General features: G+C 44.2%; 2 protein-coding genes across 2 annotated transcripts; both read right to left on the bottom strand.

The window, feature by feature from the left end:
- Positions 1–738: 738 nt before the first annotated feature.
- On the bottom strand, positions 739–7851 carry LOC149982900 (uncharacterized). Its single transcript, XM_090239439.1, has 9 exons — positions 7834–7851; positions 6199–6303; positions 5977–6043; positions 5613–5766; positions 5292–5328; positions 4874–5184; positions 1441–4462; positions 1173–1254; positions 739–968 (listed from the first exon to the last, which is right to left on the bottom strand). The coding sequence occupies exons 1-9, from the start codon at positions 7849–7851 to the stop codon at positions 850–852; spliced, it is 3915 nt and encodes a 1304-aa protein (XP_090095565.1). The 3' UTR covers positions 739–849.
- A 2171-nt stretch (positions 7852–10022) lies between these two features.
- On the bottom strand, positions 10023–17234 carry LOC149982899 (uncharacterized). Its single transcript, XM_090239438.1, has 9 exons — positions 17217–17234; positions 15566–15670; positions 15344–15410; positions 14980–15133; positions 14659–14695; positions 14241–14551; positions 10808–13829; positions 10540–10621; positions 10023–10261 (listed from the first exon to the last, which is right to left on the bottom strand). The coding sequence occupies exons 1-9, from the start codon at positions 17232–17234 to the stop codon at positions 10143–10145; spliced, it is 3915 nt and encodes a 1304-aa protein (XP_090095564.1). The 3' UTR covers positions 10023–10142.
- Between the last annotated feature and the right edge of the window lie 1352 nt (positions 17235–18586).

Below are 18586 nucleotides of genomic sequence, written 5' to 3'. Positions count from 1 at the left end.
TCTCCCCCGATTGCTCAGTTTGGCCTGGCGGCCAGCTCTAGGAAGAGTCTTGGTGGTTCCAAACTTCTTCCGTTTAAGAATGATGGAGGCCACTGTGTCCTTGGGGACCTTCAATATTGCAGAAATGTTTTGGTACCCTTCACCAGATCTGTGTCTTGACACAATCATGTCTCTGAGCTCTACGGACAATTCCTTTGACCTCATGGCTTGGTTTTTGCTCTGACATACACTGTCAACTGTTGGACCTTATATTTTCAACATATAGAAAACATCTCAGAGGGTTGATCTAGCTACAGATATTTAATTATCCTCTATGTGTTTTCCCCTTGATGCTAATAAGCTCTTACCAATCTAACTAAATTAATAGAGAACATCTGGTTATCTGACTGTCTATGCAGCAACTATTGTATTAGAGTCAAGCTCTGGTTATTTTATTTATTTTACTAGACAAGGCAGTTAATAACAAATTCTTATTTACAACGACAGCTTAGGAACAGTGGGTTAACTACCTTGTTCAGGAGCAGAACGTCATATTTTTACATGGTTAGCTCAGGGATCTGACCTAGCAACCTTTCGGTTACTGGCCCAACGCTCTAACCACAAGGCTACCTGACGCCCTATGTCCTGCCAACTCAAAAACTGAACAATAAATGTGTAACCAAGGGGGAACTAGTGCATTTCTCTGAGAAAATCTGCTTCAGTATTATCAATCTTCCAAAACACTTGAAATTCTTGTAAAATCAATAGCATTTATTTGATCAAATATATTTTGAAAGGGTAGACATGCAGAAATTCCTCTTGTCAACAGTCTTGCTGTTACAAAAGTAGTTCTTCATGCAGCGTAACAGGTTACAGGTTCTTCTTGGTGAAGCGCCTGAATGGCTTCATCATTGCTGAAAAGACCCTGACAATCAAGGATCGTTTTTTGACAGGCTGAGATATGGAGGGAGAAACCCCTCCAACTGGAGCTAGAAACACAAGAGAAATTGATGGGGTGAGAGAGAGAGAGAGAGAGAGAGAGAGAGAGAGAGAGAGAGAGAGAGAGAGAGAGAGAGATGCAGTATAGTAACGTTGAAAAATAACAGTGCTATGAGTTTGGTAGGCATTCCTATGTTTCTAACACACACCTAAACAAAACTACAAGCTATAGCAGAGCTCTAAAACATCCTTACCTATGCAATGTCCATCAGTAGAGGGAATCTCAGTCTGGTCTTGGACTGAATGGCAGTCCTTTTTGTTTCCTCTCTTGGAACGCTAACAGAAGAAAGGTAAAGAAAATGGTACAGAGAATAAATAAATAAATGGAACACTTCTGAATCCAAGGCAACAATTTAGTGGTGAATAAAACAAATTCATTTCATGTATTTGTCTTATCATTGCCACATCAATAACATCAGCACCTAACTGGAACCAAAAACAAATGCTAACTCCCTGCTATACCTTGAAGTTGATCCTGAGTTTGGTCATTGAAAAGCAAAGGAAGCTCCTTCTTGCTTTCTGCTCAGCCCCCCTCTCCGTCTCAGCCTGGTCTGATGGGTTTGTTGCAGCAGAAGCTGGTCTTGACGCCTCCTTGCATCCCTGTACCAGCTGCTGGGTCAAGGACTTTACCAGGACTCTGTCAAATGCAGGGTCCTGGGAGGAAATGGCTGCTTGCAGGGTGTTATAAGAGCCAAACTCCTCCATGAGGTTTTTATGTACACCTCTGAACACCCTTTGGATGTTCAGGTCCTGGGAATATGCCTGTGTCCTGGAGAATCTGGATGCAGCACAGAACTCAGACAGGACTTGTCTGATGAGTTGCTGAGATGTTTCTGTCAGATCTGCTGCCTGTTGGGAGGGTCCATCTAGGGCTGAGGGTCTGATCTCCGATAGCAACCTTATCACCAGTATGGTGACAAAACAGATTCCATCATCTTTGCTGGAGTCCATCAAGTACTGCAGTGGGAATGCAGTGGCACTGCTGATGTCCGGGGTGATTAAGAGCTCCCTCAGATGGCCAGAGCTGCTGGGGATATACACCTCCTTCTCTTCAATGTCAATCCCATCTCCCTTTGGTACCAAAGAGGTTCCCTTGCTGGTGAAAGACGGAGTGGAGGATCGAAATGAGGCTTTAGCACTCGGTGGTCGGCTGCTGTCAGGCATTGGACTGTTACGATGCAGGGGTTCATCTGTGTGTGCCATCATCTTTGTCTTTAGGTCACATGTAAAAATCTCTGGCATTTTAGAGTCCCTGGTGTCGATGCAGGAGCTCCTGACGATGGGGCAGGTCAGATGAAAAGGCACTTTGTCAGGGATGGGAGTGCCAGGGAGGTTGATCTCTAACTCACACTCTGACCTAGGACCCTTTGAAGAGCTGGACAAGGAACTACGACCATTTACAGAAGTGGATAAAGATGACCAGGTTCTAGGGATGTCTTGGCAGACTTGTTCACTGTCATCCTCACTTTTCTCAATCTCCTTCAGCATAGTTCCTACCATATCATTGATCTGAAGGAGCTCCCTGGAATCCTTCATTCGCCCGAAGTTTGAGATTTCACTCTGGATAGCAACCAGGATTTCCCCAAGGGTCTCTGTGGAAGAAGCCTTTTCTGTTCTTTCGGATCCGGATGGCTTCAGCCCTGTGAAGAAATCCTTAAGTGTGTTCTTCATACTGACGCAGATGTTCTTAGCTGTTGACCAAAGCTTCTCCTCTGATATTTTAACACTCAATTCAGTATCATCCAGTTGGGAGCCCCCGTGGGAGCACTGTGAAACTCTCCCACTTCTTTCCAGTAGCACAGTGTCAGTGGACTCATTTTTCTGGAAAATAGTCGCCATTCCTTTGACAAAGGTTTCCACTAATCCAGAGGCTATATTCTCAGAGGACATGGAGGACATGGATTCTGAAAGGACATGGATCTCTGATGGTGAGCTAGATGATAAGCCAGCCTGCAGACTTTTCTGAAGACCAGTATGGCTGATCTGTGTGATAAAGGAATGACTGGATCTCATCAGCACTTTACTCACTGCCTCTTCTGCCTGAGTCTGAAAGTCATTGCCAGAGAGCTGCTTAATGCTCTGAATCAGACTAGTTGAGGACTCTGTGATTCTGACACTCTCTTCTGAACTCAGTTGAGAATATTGAGTACTCACGCTCAAGTCTTCATTGGGTGAGGGTGACTGGGAAATAGTATAGTCATCAAGCTTTGATAGGACACCATCAACAAACCAACAAGCCTCTAGGGACTCATCAGATGAACTGACAACGGCTAAGGATTTACTCTCCACTTTTGATAACTCTGACTTGTAGATGGAAAAAACACTGCTAAGAACTTCTTGAGTACTGGTATCCAGATTGGAGAGACAGAGAGCTGGTATTGGTTGGCTCTCACTGGGAACTCTACTAAGTTCGGTGCAGGGTAACTGGACCTCAACAGTTGAAACAGTTGCCTTTTCCAGGGTGTCTGAATACTCCAGAAGAGAAGCATCCTTAGCCACACCTTCTTCTCGAGCGGCTGGAGTTAAAAGGTCCCTCAGCTTTGCTCGTATACGGCCGTAGAGTGTGCCGGCTAGAGAGAAGGTTATCTTCTTTGAAGACCCTGTTTTGTGGTCATTTACAGGAACTGGCCAATCAACTGCTTCACATGTGCCTTCAAATGATGCTATCGTCTCCATGCATCCCACAAATGCCTTAACAATCACTGTGGCAGTGGAGGTTACAGATGTCAGGGCTGTGCAGCTGGTATTCAGCGGGGCTTTAGTAAGGCTAGGAGCAGCACTAGAAGGCCTAGAGGAAGGAGCCATGCCAGAAGAGCTGCTGACTTTCCTTGTAAGGATGGTGCTCACCGCCTTCAGGGCTTTAGACTGAAAGTCGGGGCTAGAGAGGGTCTGAATCTTTCTGGCCACCACACTGGTAGAGGATCCAGTCTCTTTGAGAAAGTGAGTGGTCTCTTCCTTCCCAGATGGACACTCAACATCAAGGTCACATTGAAGATTGGTCAGAAATTTAGACCCCAAGATTGTCATCTTCTTGGCCAGATCCAATAGGATGTTGAAGTCCTGTGCCATTTTGTCCATTGTGCCGACAATGGCCTCCAGCACATCATCTGTCACAGGGTCCATGAAGGGCTCGATAAACCCTACCCACTCTGGCTCAGATGTTTGGCTCTGTAGCTCGGCCAGGATCTGCACCGAGGCTACCCGAATGACCTCCTTGCCTGCTGCTATGTCCTGACTGTCCATAGGGGGGCAACTCCCCGGGCTGGCCTGAATGGCCACTAAGAGGCCAGAGTTAAGCTGGTGTACCACCTCCCCCACGATAGCACAGCTCAACTCGGAGGAGCTGGAGGAGGTGGGGTTGGAGTGACCCTCAACCAGGGATATCAGAAGGCTCTCTTCCGTTACCCCAAAAAGAGCCTTCAGAGGCTCCTCCATGAGGGGAGCCTCTCTAGTTGCAGGCAAGCTCTGCAATGAGGTCTGGGACCTTGAAGATAAACACACAATCACCACTTAAGCCATGCAAATGTAACCAACTGTATCTAATCTGGGTCATTAGTGAGCCTGAAAACCAAATTAGAGCAATGATGGATTACTTCTCATACCACCGTAGTTCTAGAAGCCTAAAGCCAACTGACACAATTTTTTCGCCTGATTTTTATGTTTGTACGACATCAGAATATGATTCATTCTGAAAGGCATGTACCTGATCTATTTATTCATAGATGACTTTATGGCTTACCCAGTTAAAAATTACTTTCACCTGGACCCACCCCCTAAGTGGCAACATTTCTGACCAGAACTTAAAACTACAAGGTGTGAATTCCAAGTTAATAATTTATGATAAGTATGGGTCAGGTCTTGCAATTATTAAGTTGAAATATTGCTGTGAACATACCTCTTAGGCGAACAGCATGGTGATGAGGTCCTGCGGGTGGATTTTTGGCGGCATCCTGCACTGCCATTCCTCCTCCTCTCCTTAGTCCAGTAGTTAATCTCACTGATCAGCAGCCTTTTTTCTCTCTCATCCAGACTGCCTAAGGAATCCTCAGACCCTGTTAGAGAGCACTGGGATTCTGGGGAGGTTGCCCCACTCCTCAGGTTCACCCCCATGATACGAGCTAGCGCTGGTAGGAGAATGCGGAGGGCTGTCTGGGTCACGACTTTAACAATCTTCAGACACAGCATGGAGAGCTGCTCGAATGTGAGCTATGGCCAACAAACAGAGTAATGTTTTTGTCATTCAAGCAATTCCATGACACCATTCCCTATATAGCGCACAACTTTTGACCAGAACCTTATGTGGAGAGACTTACGTTATTTTTCATGCCCTGCTGAATCACTCTCCATTGGCTAGAGAAAAGAAAAGAAAGGAAACATATTTTACCTGCACACTGGTGTTGAGTTAGTGGAGTCACTAGATAGCCATGTCAGGGAAAATAAAAGTGTATTTATTTAAGCTATTAGCAAGTCCATGAGACATTTTGTTCTTGATTTACAGGAAGAGTTAGGGGTGTGTTTACAGTGATGTTGGGGTTAGGTGTAGTGTTTGAAATCCCATTTGTGGTTAGAAGGTGCACTATGACTATAAATTCAGAGTTGTTGTATGTGAGGTTGGAAAAAGACATGGGACTTGCTCATCAGTTAGACTCCTCAGGAAGGAGAGGAGGATTGGGGCACAGCATGTCCCAATCTTGAGAGAAGGCATTAGAGTCCTCTGAGCCTCCTTCTCCAGCTGCTCAATGATAGATCCCCTTTCCCGGAAACCACACCCGGGTGTCTGAGAAGACTCTGGGAAACCGCAAAGAGAAATCTAAAGTTGAATCTGAACTTGATCCCTAATTTCCTTCACCTTTAGGGATTTGATTGCACTGGACAGGTAAAAGCACATCTCTCCGCGGGCCTCCACTATATTGCTTTCACCTATATAGATACTATCTTCTCAGATTAGTGCTGATGAATTTGAACACAACCTGCACCCAACATGAAGTAATCTCGGACCTGCACCAATGCTGCTGTCCTCCTCCACAGAAGTCTTCTTGGCACAGCCACTGGACTTACGTTTAGCCTACGTGACAACAGATTATAGGTCTCATAGCAGATCTAAGGTCAGTGTAGCATCTCCTCCTAATGCTTTAAGGCTAGGATTTAGTGATTAGTAAACTCTTCCTAGATCTGTGCCTAAGTAGGCAGAGCATGTGTAAAGGACAGCATATTTCTTACCTTGCCTCCTGTCCTGTTCTTGTTGGTCTCATGTGTCTCTGTTTCATCCTTCATGTTCTCCACGACTTTATTTTGGTCATCCGGGGGATCCTCCCATTTCACGCTCTGGTGGATAAATGAGAGGTCAATATCAGTCCTAGGTTGTGACTTTATGAAACAACTTATTCACTCCTATTTTAAACAAAACGGCAATAGTGGTCAGATTTCAGTCCATGGATCAAACCAGTGAGACCTATTGCTGTGTTAGTGACCTACTATATTGTTAGTAATTTCTCCTCTAAACTCAAAATAGGCTAAATGAACCATACCTTGCTGTCATCTGACATGATGAGTAGCTTATTGTTGTAGGCTGTTTAGAGGAAATACTAATACCTCCTTTGAAAAAACGTCAGTGAACCATCGGCAGACAACTGAAGTGAATATGAAGGTCCTTGAATTATGCCAAAGCATTGTTGAATACTCGATTCCGATTGGCTGAAGCCAGAGCATTCTTCAAAGATGTCATACACACATGATGTCATAATTAGGCCTAAATCTAATGTCTATATGAATTGTCAATGTCATTAGAAAACAAATCAAAGCTTGTCAAAGTTCTGTCAAACGAAAATATGTCTAAGTGCACGTTTTTGCGTTTAATTTATGGTTTATCATGCATCGTCATTCATCACCATGCACAAAAACGTAACTCGCTGCCATCCATTAGCTATAATTCTGAGGTTGCAAAGCTGCAAAACTAGGGCGTGCAATAAATTATAACCACTTGCAGAATAATTTCAAATCAAAGACAGAGCTGACACGGTTCTTGGCGTCAGGGGACAGTGCCATGGTGCTGAAATGTTTCGAGTCTGGGCAGCACCTGAGACCGCGGCATGGTGCTGAAATGGAGCAGGGCTCAGTTCTATGGATATCTCATGCGGATTTTCCTGCTAGCCTATGTATAACGATACTATAATTACATTATTTTCATCCATCCGTCAACACAAATGGCATGTCAACGTTCCCCAAATAATAATGCAATGAAGCCAAGCCGAGATGTATGGTTCTTCATCCAGAGGACGAAGCACCACTGTATCATCTAAAACCTTCAGAGAGATCCCTTAAAACTGTAGTATAAATTCTCCACGGCTGTTATGGTAGCTAGGTTAACTTAGCGAGACATGGACAAATCCAACGCATAGCGTTTCTACTGAGTCCTGCTTAGAGGTGGCTGACCGTCATGTTGCTAGTTGTAAATGACGCTTTTAAAACAAGAATAGTTATTTGTAATTGATCTGGGAGCTAATTATTGCAGAGCCCAGCTACACATCCTGCTCGCTGGGCTCATTATGGACAGCCAATGAGCAGTTCAGGTGAAAAAGTCAGACAGATCTGATCCCTATAACATACATGATACTAGGATCCTGTAGCAACCTGCCGGCCTGCACAATCCTCCATGGCACGAATGCTACACGCGCAATATGGTATGCTAACATCCCACAACAATTCCCCAATTGGAATTACTTGCCTAAACTTCCAATCATAATTATTTTCTAATATCAACCATAGTTTCTGCACTTAAGGCAGACTTGCCATTAGAACAAGATGGAATTAGGACAACTGTAAAGCTCATTAAACGTAGGCTAAAATGAACCTTACCTGGCTGTCGTCAGCCATTATGTGTAGCCCGTTAATTAAGGCTCTGCGCCTCTGATACTGCAGCTGTTCTGTAACTGTTAAACTCGTCTAATCGTATCCGTTGAAAACCCGTCAGTGAACCGTCCTCAAACACAATGAACTGATGTCAATATGGACATTAACCTTCACATAAAGATATCAAATACATGACGTCAGATATGCCTAGAGGTATTGTTGACTTGATCAGAATACATATCATAGTGTCACAGTACGTGCTGTTGACAGCCTACCCCGAAATCAAACAGGAACATGGATTTTGTGAAATCTGTTGTGAATGTATAGGAATGTTTTTACAATTGTATAACTGCCTTCATTTTACTGGACCCCATGAAGAGTAGCTGCTGCAGCTAAAGGGGATCCACAATAAATACAAATACAAACCCAATGCACCATGATAACACATGTATCAACTTGTTTTGACAAATCACATGGGATATGACAGTTCCTGATACTGAGATACTGTAAATCAACAGACCTTGAGAGGAGATAAAACATAATCTGTTGATCTATTTCACAGGTTTCTGGTGGTTTCTAAGCATTCTACATGTGTTGGGGAAGGAGGGTGGGATCTCTCCAGAGCATCTAATTACATCAATCATGTCTTGCCATGCATGTGATATGAGATAATGTTATCACCACGTAAATATACATTGCCTAAGGTTGCAGTGCTATACTCCATGGAGACAGTGCTCAATGTTCATTTTACATGATGGATATATGCTACTCCATTTCATACAATCAATCATCAATCAATCAGTACAATTTATTTATAAAGCCCTTTTTACATCAGCAGATGTCACAAAATGCTTATTTCGACACCCAGCTTAAAACCTCAAATAGCATGCAATGCAGATTTAGAAGCACGGTGGCTAGGAAAAACTCTTTAGAAAAACAGGAACCTAGGAAGAAACCTAGAGAGGAACCAGGCTCTGAGGGGTGGCTAGTCCTCTTCTGGCTGTGCCGGTGGAGATTATAAGCGTACACGGCCAGATCGTAAGGCCAGATCGTTCTTCAAGTACGGTAGTTCAAACATTCTTCATAGATGACCAGCAGAGTCAACAAAATAATTTGGTTACAGAGGGTGCAACAGGTCAGCACCTCCGGAGTAATTGTCAGTTGGCTTTTCATAGCCGAACATTCAGAGGTCGAGACAACAGGTGTGGTAGAGAGAGAGAGGGAGAGAGAGAGGTGGGGGAGAGGGAGAGAGAGAGCGAAGATCAAAACAGCAGGTCCATGACAAGGTATCACGTCTGGAGAACACACATGCCTCTTCATGTGATACATGATGTTTGGCTGTGCTAAGTGTTATCTTATGGGTTTGGTGATTGTTCTGTGTGAAGCCGTATTCTGCATTACATCATGGAATGTGATGTGAAATCCCTGGGCCTATGGCTGTTGAAGCTACTCCACTGCACTGCCCTTCTCCCCCGATTGCTCAGTTTGGCCTGGCGGCCAGCTCTAGGAAGAGTCTTGGTGGTTCCAAACTTCTTCCGTTTAAGAATGATGGAGGCCACTGTGTCCTTGGGGACCTTCAATATTGCAGAAATGTTTTGGTACCCTTCACCAGATCTGTGTCTTGACACAATCATGTCTCTGAGCTCTACGGACAATTCCTTTGACCTCATGGCTTGGTTTTTGCTCTGACATACACTGTCAACTGTTGGACCTTATATTTTCAACATATAGAAAACATCTCAGAGGGTTGATCTAGCTACAGATATTTAATTATCCTCTATGTGTTTTCCCCTTGATGCTAATAAGCTCTTACCAATCTAACTAAATTAATAGAGAACATCTGGTTATCTGACTGTCTATGCAGCAACTATTGTATTAGAGTCAAGCTCTGGTTATTTTATTTATTTTACTAGACAAGGCAGTTAATAACAAATTCTTATTTACAACGACAGCTTAGGAACAGTGGGTTAACTACCTTGTTCAGGAGCAGAACGTCATATTTTTACATGGTTAGCTCAGGGATCTGACCTAGCAACCTTTCGGTTACTGGCCCAACGCTCTAACCACAAGGCTACCTGACGCCCTATGTCCTGCCAACTCAAAAACTGAACAATAAATGTGTAACCAAGGGGGAACTAGTGCATTTCTCTGAGAAAATCTGCTTCAGTATTATCAATCTTCCAAAACACTTGAAATTCTTGTAAAATCAATAGCATTTATTTGATCAAATATATTTTGAAAGGGTAGACATGCAGAAATTCCTCTTGTCAACAGTCTTGCTGTTACAAAAGTAGTTCTTCATGCAGCGTAACAGGTTACAGGTTCTTCTTGGTGAAGCGCCTGAATGGCTTCATCATTGCTGAAAAGACCCTGACAATCAAGGATCGTTTTTTGACAGGCTGAGATATGGAGGGAGAAACCCCTCCAACTGGAGCTAGAAACACAAGAGAAATTGATGGGGTGAGAGAGAGAGAGAGAGAGAGAGAGAGAGAGAGAGAGAGCGAGAGAGAGAGAGAGAGAGAGAGAGAGAAAGAGAGAGAGAGAGAGAGAGAGAGAGAGAGAGAGAGAGAGAGAGAGAGAGAGAGAGAGAGAGAGATGCAGTATAGTAACGTTGAAAAATAACAGTGCTATGAGTTTGGTAGGCATTCCTATGTTTCTAACACACACCTAAACAAAACTACAAGCTATAGCAGAGCTCTAAAACATCCTTACCTATGCAATGTCCATCAGTAGAGGGAATCTCAGTCTGGTCTTGGACTGAATGGCAGTCCTTTTTGTTTCCTCTCTTGGAACGCTAACAGAAGAAAGGTAAAGAAAATGGTACAGAGAATAAATAAATAAATGGAACACTTCTGAATCCAAGGCAACAATTTAGTGGTGAATAAAACAAATTCATTTCATGTATTTGTCTTATCATTGCCACATCAATAACATCAGCACCTAACTGGAACCAAAAACAAATGCTAACTCCCTGCTATACCTTGAAGTTGATCCTGAGTTTGGTCATTGAAAAGCAAAGGAAGCTCCTTCTTGCTTTCTGCTCAGCCCCCCTCTCCGTCTCAGCCTGGTCTGATGGGTTTGTTGCAGCAGAAGCTGGTCTTGACGCCTCCTTGCATCCCTGTACCAGCTGCTGGGTCAAGGACTTTACCAGGACTCTGTCAAATGCAGGGTCCTGGGAGGAAATGGCTGCTTGCAGGGTGTTATAAGAGCCAAACTCCTCCATGAGGTTTTTATGTACACCTCTGAACACCCTTTGGATGTTCAGGTCCTGGGAATATGCCTGTGTCCTGGAGAATCTGGATGCAGCACAGAACTCAGACAGGACTTGTCTGATGAGTTGCTGAGATGTTTCTGTCAGATCTGCTGCCTGTTGGGAGGGTCCATCTAGGGCTGAGGGTCTGATCTCCGATAGCAACCTTATCACCAGTATGGTGACAAAACAGATTCCATCATCTTTGCTGGAGTCCATCAAGTACTGCAGTGGGAATGCAGTGGCACTGCTGATGTCCGGGGTGATTAAGAGCTCCCTCAGATGGCCAGAGCTGCTGGGGATATACACCTCCTTCTCTTCAATGTCAATCCCATCTCCCTTTGGTACCAAAGAGGTTCCCTTGCTGGTGAAAGACGGAGTGGAGGATCGAAATGAGGCTTTAGCACTCGGTGGTCGGCTGCTGTCAGGCATTGGACTGTTACGATGCAGGGGTTCATCTGTGTGTGCCATCATCTTTGTCTTTAGGTCACATGTAAAAATCTCTGGCATTTTAGAGTCCCTGGTGTCGATGCAGGAGCTCCTGACGATGGGGCAGGTCAGATGAAAAGGCACTTCGTCAGGGATGGGAGTGCCAGGGAGGTTGATCTCTAACTCACACTCTGACCTAGGACCCTTTGAAGAGCTGGACAAGGAACTACGACCATTTAAAGAAGTGGATAAAGATGACCAGGTTCTAGGGATGTCTTGGCAGACTTGTTCACTGTCATCCTCACTTTTCTCAATCTCCTTCAGCATAGTTCCTACCATATCATTGATCTGAAGGAGCTCCCTGGAATCCTTCATTCGCCCGAAGTTTGAGATTTCACTCTGGATAGCAACCAGGATTTCCCCAAGGGTCTCTGTGGAAGAAGCCTTTTCTGTTCTTTCGGATCCGGATGGCTTCAGCCCTGTGAAGAAATCCTTAAGTGTGTTCTTCATACTGACGCAGATGTTCTTAGCTGTTGACCAAAGCTTCTCCTCTGATATTTTAACACTCAATTCAGTATCATCCAGTTGGGAGCCCCCGTGGGAGCACTGTGAAACTCTCCCACTTCTTTCCAGTAGCACAGTGTCAGTGGACTCATTTTTCTGGAAAATAGTCGCCATTCCTTTGACAAAGGTTTCCACTAATCCAGAGGCTATATTCTCAGAGGACATGGAGGACATGGATTCTGAAAGGACATGGATCTCTGATGGTGAGCTAGATGATAAGCCAGCCTGCAGACTTTTCTGAAGACCAGTATGGCTGATCTGTGTGATAAAGGAATGACTGGATCTCATCAGCACTTTACTCACTGCCTCTTCTGCCTGAGTCTGAAAGTCATTGCCAGAGAGCTGCTTAATGCTCTGAATCAGACTAGTTGAGGACTCTGTGATTCTGACACTCTCTTCTGAACTCAGTTGAGAATATTGAGTACTCACGCTCAAGTCTTCATTGGGTGAGGGTGACTGGGAAATAGTATAGTCATCAAGCTTTGATAGGACACCATCAACAAACCAACAAGCCTCTAGGGACTCATCAGATGAACTGACAACGGCTAAGGATTTACTCTCCACTTTTGATAACTCTGACTTGTAGATGGAAAAAACACTGCTAAGAACTTCTTGAGTACTGGTATCCAGATTGGAGAGACAGAGAGCTGGTATTGGTTGGCTCTCACTGGGAACTCTACTAAGTTCGGTGCAGGGTAACTGGACCTCAACAGTTGAAACAGTTGCCTTTTCCAGGGTGTCTGAATACTCCAGAAGAGAAGCATCCTTAGCCACACCTTCTTCTCGAGCGGCTGGAGTTAAAAGGTCCCTCAGCTTTGCTCGTATACGGCCGTAGAGTGTGCCGGCTAGAGAGAAGGTTATCTTCTTTGAAGACCCTGTTTTGTGGTCATTTACAGGAACTGGCCAATCAACTGCTTCACATGTGCCTTCAAATGATGCTATCGTCTCCATGCATCCCACAAATGCCTTAACAATCACTGTGGCAGTGGAGGTTACAGATGTCAGGGCTGTGCAGATGGTATTCAGCGGGGCTTTAGTAAGGCTAGGAGCAGCACTAGAAGGCCTAGAGGAAGGAGCCATGCCAGAAGAGCTGCTGACTTTCCTTGTAAGGATGGTGCTCACCGCCTTCAGGGCTTTAGACTGAAAGTCGGGGCTAGAGAGGGTCTGAATCTTTCTGGCCACCACACTGGTAGAGGATCCAGTCTCTTTGAGAAAGTGAATGGTCTCTTCCTTCCCAGATGGACACTCAACATCAAGGTCACATTGAAGATTGGTCAGAAATTTAGACCCCAAGATTGTCATCTTCTTGGCCAGATCCAATAGGATGTTGAAGTCCTGTGCCATTTTGTCCATTGTGCCGACAATGGCCTCCAGCACATCATCTGTCACAGGGTCCATGAAGGGCTCGATAAACCCTACCCACTCTGGCTCAGATGTTTGGCTCTGTAGCTCGGCCAGGATCTGCACCGAGGCTACCCGAATGACCTCCTTGCCTGCTGCTATGTCCTGACTGTCCATAAGGGGGCAACTCCCCGGGCTGGCCTGAATGGCCACTAAGAGGCCAGAGTTAAGCTGGTGTACCACCTCCCCCACGATAGCACAGCTCAACTCGGAGGAGCTGGAGGAGGTGGGGTTGGAGTGACCCTCAACCAGGGATATCAGAAGGCTCTCTTCCGTTACCCCAAAAAGAGCCTTCAGAGGCTCCTCCATGAGGGGAGCCTCTCTAGTTGCAGGCAAGCTCTGCAATGAGGTCTGGGACCTTGAAGATAAACACACAATCACCACTTAAGCCATGCAAATGTAACCAACTGTATCTAATCTGGGTCATTAGTGAGCCTGAAAACCAAATTAGAGCAATGATGGATTACTTCTCATACCACCGTAGTTCTAGAAGCCTAAAGCCAACTGACACAATTTTTTCGCCTGATTTTTATGTTTGTACGACATCAGAATATGATTCATTCTGAAAGGCATGTACCTGATCTATTTATTCATAGATGACTTTATGGCTTACCCAGTTAAAAATTACTTTCACCTGGACCCACCCCCTAAGTGGCAACATTTCTGACCAGAACTTAAAACTACAAGGTGTGAATTCCAAGTTAATAATTTATGATAAGTATGGGTCAGGTCTTGCAATTATTAAGTTGAAATATTGCTGTGAACATACCTCTTAGGCGAACAGCATGGTGATGAGGTCCTGCGGGTGGATTTTTGGCGGCATCCTGCACTGCCATTCCTCCTCCTCTCCTTAGTCCAGTAGTTCATCTCACTGATCAGCAGCCTTTTTTCTCTCTCATCCAGACTGCCTAAGGAATCCTCAGACCCTGTCAGAGAGCACTGGGATTCTGGGGAGGTTGCCCCACTCCTCAGGTTCACCCCCATGATACGAGCTAGCGCTGGTAGGAGAATGCGGAGGGCTGTCTGGGTCACGACTTTAACAATCTTCAGACACAGCATGGAGAGCTGCTCGAATGTGAGCTATGGCCAACAAACAGAGTAATGTTTTTGTCATTCAAGCAATTCCATGACACCATTCCCTATATAGCGCACAACTTTTGACCAGAACCTTATGTGGAGAGACTTACGTTATTTTTCATGCCCTGCTGAATCACTCTCCATTGGCTAGAGAAAATAAAAGAAAGGAAACATATTTTACCTGCACACTGGTGTTGAGTTAGTGGAGTCACTAGATAGCCATGTCAGGGAAAATAAAAGTGTATTTATTTAAGCTATTAGCAAGTCCATGAGACATTTTGTTCTTGATTTACAGGAAGAGTTAGGGGTGTGTTTACAGTGATGTTGGGGTTAGGTGTAGTGTTTGAAATCCCATTTGTGGTTAGAAGGTGCACTATGACTATAAATTCAGAGTTGTTGTATGTGAGGTTGGAAAAAGACATGGGACTTGCTCATCAGTTAGACTCCTCAGGAAGGAGAGGAGGATTGGGGCACAGCATGTCCCAATCTTGAGAGAAGGCATTAGAGTCCTCTGAGCCTCCTTCTCCAGCTGCTCAATGATAGATCCCCTTTCCCGGAAACCACACCCGGGTGTCTGAGAAGACTCTGGGAAACCGCAAAGAGAAATCTAAAGTTGAATCTGAACTTGATCCCTAATTTCCTTCACCTTTAGGGATTTGATTGCACTGGACAGGTAAAAGCACATCTCTCCGCGGGCCTCCACTATATTGTTTTCACCTATATAGATACTATCTTCTCAGATTAGTGCTGATGAATTTGAACACAACCTGCACCCAACATGAAGTAATCTCGGACCTGCACCAATGCTGCTGTCCTCCTCCACAGAAGTCTTCTTGGCACAGCCACTGGACTTACGTTTAGCCTACGTGACAACAGATTATAGGTCTCATAGCAGATCTAAGGTCAGTGTAGCGTCTCCTCCTAATGCTTTAAGGCTAGGATTTAGTGATTAGTAAACTCTTCCTAGATCTGTGCCTAAGTAGGCAGAGCATGTGTAAAGGACAGCATATTTCTTACCTTGCCTCCTGTCCTGTTCTTGTTGGTCTCATGTGTCTCTGTTTCATCCTTCATGTTCTCCACGACTTTATTTTGGTCATCCGGGGGATCCTCCCATTTCACGCTCTGGTGGATAAATGAGAGGTCAATATCAGTCCTAGGTTGTGACTTTATGAAACAACTTATTCGCTCCTATTTTAAACAAAACGGCAATAGTGGTCAGATTTCAGTCCATGGATCAAACCAGTGAGACCTATTGCTGTGTTAGTGACCTACTATATTGTTAGTAATTTCTCCTCTAAACTCAAAATAGGCTAAATGAACCATACCTTGCTGTCATCTGACATGATGAGTAGCTTATTGTTGTAGGCTGTTTAGAGGAAATACTAATACCTCCTTTGAAAAAACGTCAGTGAACCATCGGCAGACAACTGAAGTGAATATGAAGGTCCTTGAATTATGCCAAAGCATTGTTGAATACTCGATTCCGATTGGCTGAAGCCAGAGCATTCTTCAAAGATGTCATACACACATGATGTCATAATTAGGCCTAAATCTAATGTCTATATGAATTGTCAATGTCATTAGAAAACAAATCAAAGCTTGTCAAAGTTCTGTCAAACGAAAATATGTCTAAGTGCACGTTTTTGCGTTTAATTTATGGTTTATCATGCATCGTCATTCATCACCATGCACAAAAACGTAACTCGCTGCCATCCATTAGCTATAATTCTGAGGTTGCAAAGCTGCAAAACTAGGACGTGCAATAAATTATAACCACTTGCAGAATAATTTCAAATCAAAGACGTTCCGCTGCATAGAGCTGACACGGTTCTTGGCGTCAGGGGACAGTGCCATGGTGCTGAAATGTTTCGAGTCTGGGCAGCACCTGAGACCGCGGCATGGTGCTGAAATGGAGCAGGGCTCAGTTCTATGGATATCTCATGCGGATTTTCCTGCTAGCCTATGTATAACGATACTATAATTACATTATTTTCATCCATCCGTCAACACAAATGGCATGTCAACGTTCCCCAAATAATAATGCAATGAAGCCAAGCCGAGATGTATGGTTCTTCATCCAGAGGACGAAGCACCACTGTATCATCTAAAACCTTCAGAGAGATCCCTTAAAACTGTAGTATACATTCTCCACGGCTGTTATGGTAGCGAGGTTAACTTAGCGAGACATGGACAAATCCAACGCATAGCGTTTCTACTGAGTCCTGCTTAGAGGTGGCTGACCGTCATGTTGCTAGTTGTAAATGACGCTTTTAAAACAAGAATAGTTATTTGTAATTGATCTGGGAGCTAATTATTGCAGAGAGAGCCCAGCTACACATCCTGCTCGCTGGGCTCATTATGGACAGCCAATGAGCAGTTCAGGTGAAAAAGTCAGACAGATCTGATCCCTATAACATACATGATACTAGGATCCTGTAGCAACCTGCCGGCCTGCACAATCCTCCATGGCACGAATGCTACACGCGCAATATGGTATGCTAACATCCCACAACAATTCCCCAATTGGAATTACTTGCCTAAACTTCCAATCATAATTATTTTCTAATATCAACCATAGTTTCTGCACTTAAGGCAGACTTGCCATTAGAACAAGATGGAATTAGGACAACTGTAAAGCTCATTAAACGTAGGCTAAAATGAACCTTACCTGGCTGTCGTCAGCCATTATGTGTAGCCCGTTAATTAAGGCTCTGCGCCTCTGATACTGCAGCTATTCTGTAACTGTTAAACTCGTCTAATCGTATCCGTTGAAAACCCGTCAGTGAACCGTCCTCAAACACAATGAACTGATGTCAATATGGACATGAACCTTCACATAAAGATATCAAATACATGACGTCAGATATGCCTAGAGGTATTGTTGACTTATCATAGTGTCACAGTACGTGCTGTTGACAGCCTACCCCGAAATCAAACAGGAACATGGATTATGTGAAATCTGTTGTGAATGTATAGGAATGTTTTTACAATTGTATAACTGCCTTCATTTTACTGGACCCCATGAAGAGTAGCTGCTGCAGCTAAAGGGGATCCACAATAAATACAAATACAAACCCAATGCACCATGATAACACATGTATCAACTTGTTTTGACAAATCACATGGGATATGACAGTTCCTGATACTGAGATACTGTAAATCAACAGACCTTGAGAGGAGATAAAACATCATCTGTTGATCTATTTCACAGGTTTCTGGTGGTTTCTAAGCATTCTACATGTGTTGGGGAAGGAGGGTGGGATCTCTCCAGAGCATCTAATTACATCAATCATGTCTTGCCATGCATGTGATATGAGATAATGTTATCACCACGTAAATATACATTGCCTAAGGTTGCAGTGCTATACTCCATGGAGACAGTGCTCAATGTTCATTTTACATGATGGATATATGCTACTCCATTTCATACAATCAATCATCAATCAATCAGTACAATTTATTTATAAAGCCGAGATTATAAGCGTACACGGCCAGATCGTAAGGCCAGATCGTTCTTCAAGTACGGTAGTTCAAACATTCTTCATAGATGACCAGCAGAGTCAACAAAATAATTTGGTTACAGAGGGTGCAACAGGTCAGCACCTCCGGAGTAATTGTCAGTTGGCTTTTCATAGCCGAACATTCAGAGGTCGAGACAACAGGTGTGGTAGAGAGAGAGAGGGAGAGAGAGAGGTGGGGGAGAGGGAGAGAGAGAGCGAAGATCAAAACAGCAGGTCCATGACAAGGTATCACGTCTGGAGAACACACATGCCTCTTCATGTGATACATGATGTTTGGCTGTGCTAAGTGTTATCTTATGGGTTTGGTGATTGTTCTGTGTGAAGCCGTATTCTGCATTACATCATGGAATGTGATGTGAAATCCCTGGGCCTATGGCTGTTGAAACTACTCCACTGCACTGCCCTTCTCCCCCGATTGCTCAGTTTGGCCTGGCGGCCAGCTCTAGGAAGAGTCTTGGTGGTTCCAAACTTCTTCCGTTTAAGAATGATGGAGGCCACTGTGTCCTTGGGGACCTTC

The sequence above is a fragment of the Oncorhynchus mykiss genome, chromosome 6, assembly GCF_057628025.1.
Source record: "Oncorhynchus mykiss isolate SJ-2025 chromosome 6, ASM5762802v1, whole genome shotgun sequence".
In the NCBI taxonomy this organism is placed as follows: domain Eukaryota; kingdom Metazoa; phylum Chordata; class Actinopteri; order Salmoniformes; family Salmonidae; genus Oncorhynchus; species Oncorhynchus mykiss.
The sequence above is the reverse complement of the archived record's forward strand: the minus strand, read 5'-3'. Positions and strand labels throughout refer to the sequence as shown.

Coding starts and splice junctions, on each gene's coding strand:
- LOC149982900 (XM_090239439.1), bottom strand. Junction 5,329..5,612: donor CTGAGGAGTCTAACTGATGA/GCAAGTCCCATG, acceptor TCTTTTCTCTAG/CCAATGGAGAGTGATTCAGC. Junction 5,185..5,291: donor AGCAGGGCATGAAAAATAAC/GTAAGTCTCTCC, acceptor TGTTGGCCATAG/CTCACATTCGAGCAGCTCTC.
- LOC149982899 (XM_090239438.1), bottom strand. Junction 14,696..14,979: donor CTGAGGAGTCTAACTGATGA/GCAAGTCCCATG, acceptor TATTTTCTCTAG/CCAATGGAGAGTGATTCAGC. Junction 14,552..14,658: donor AGCAGGGCATGAAAAATAAC/GTAAGTCTCTCC, acceptor TGTTGGCCATAG/CTCACATTCGAGCAGCTCTC.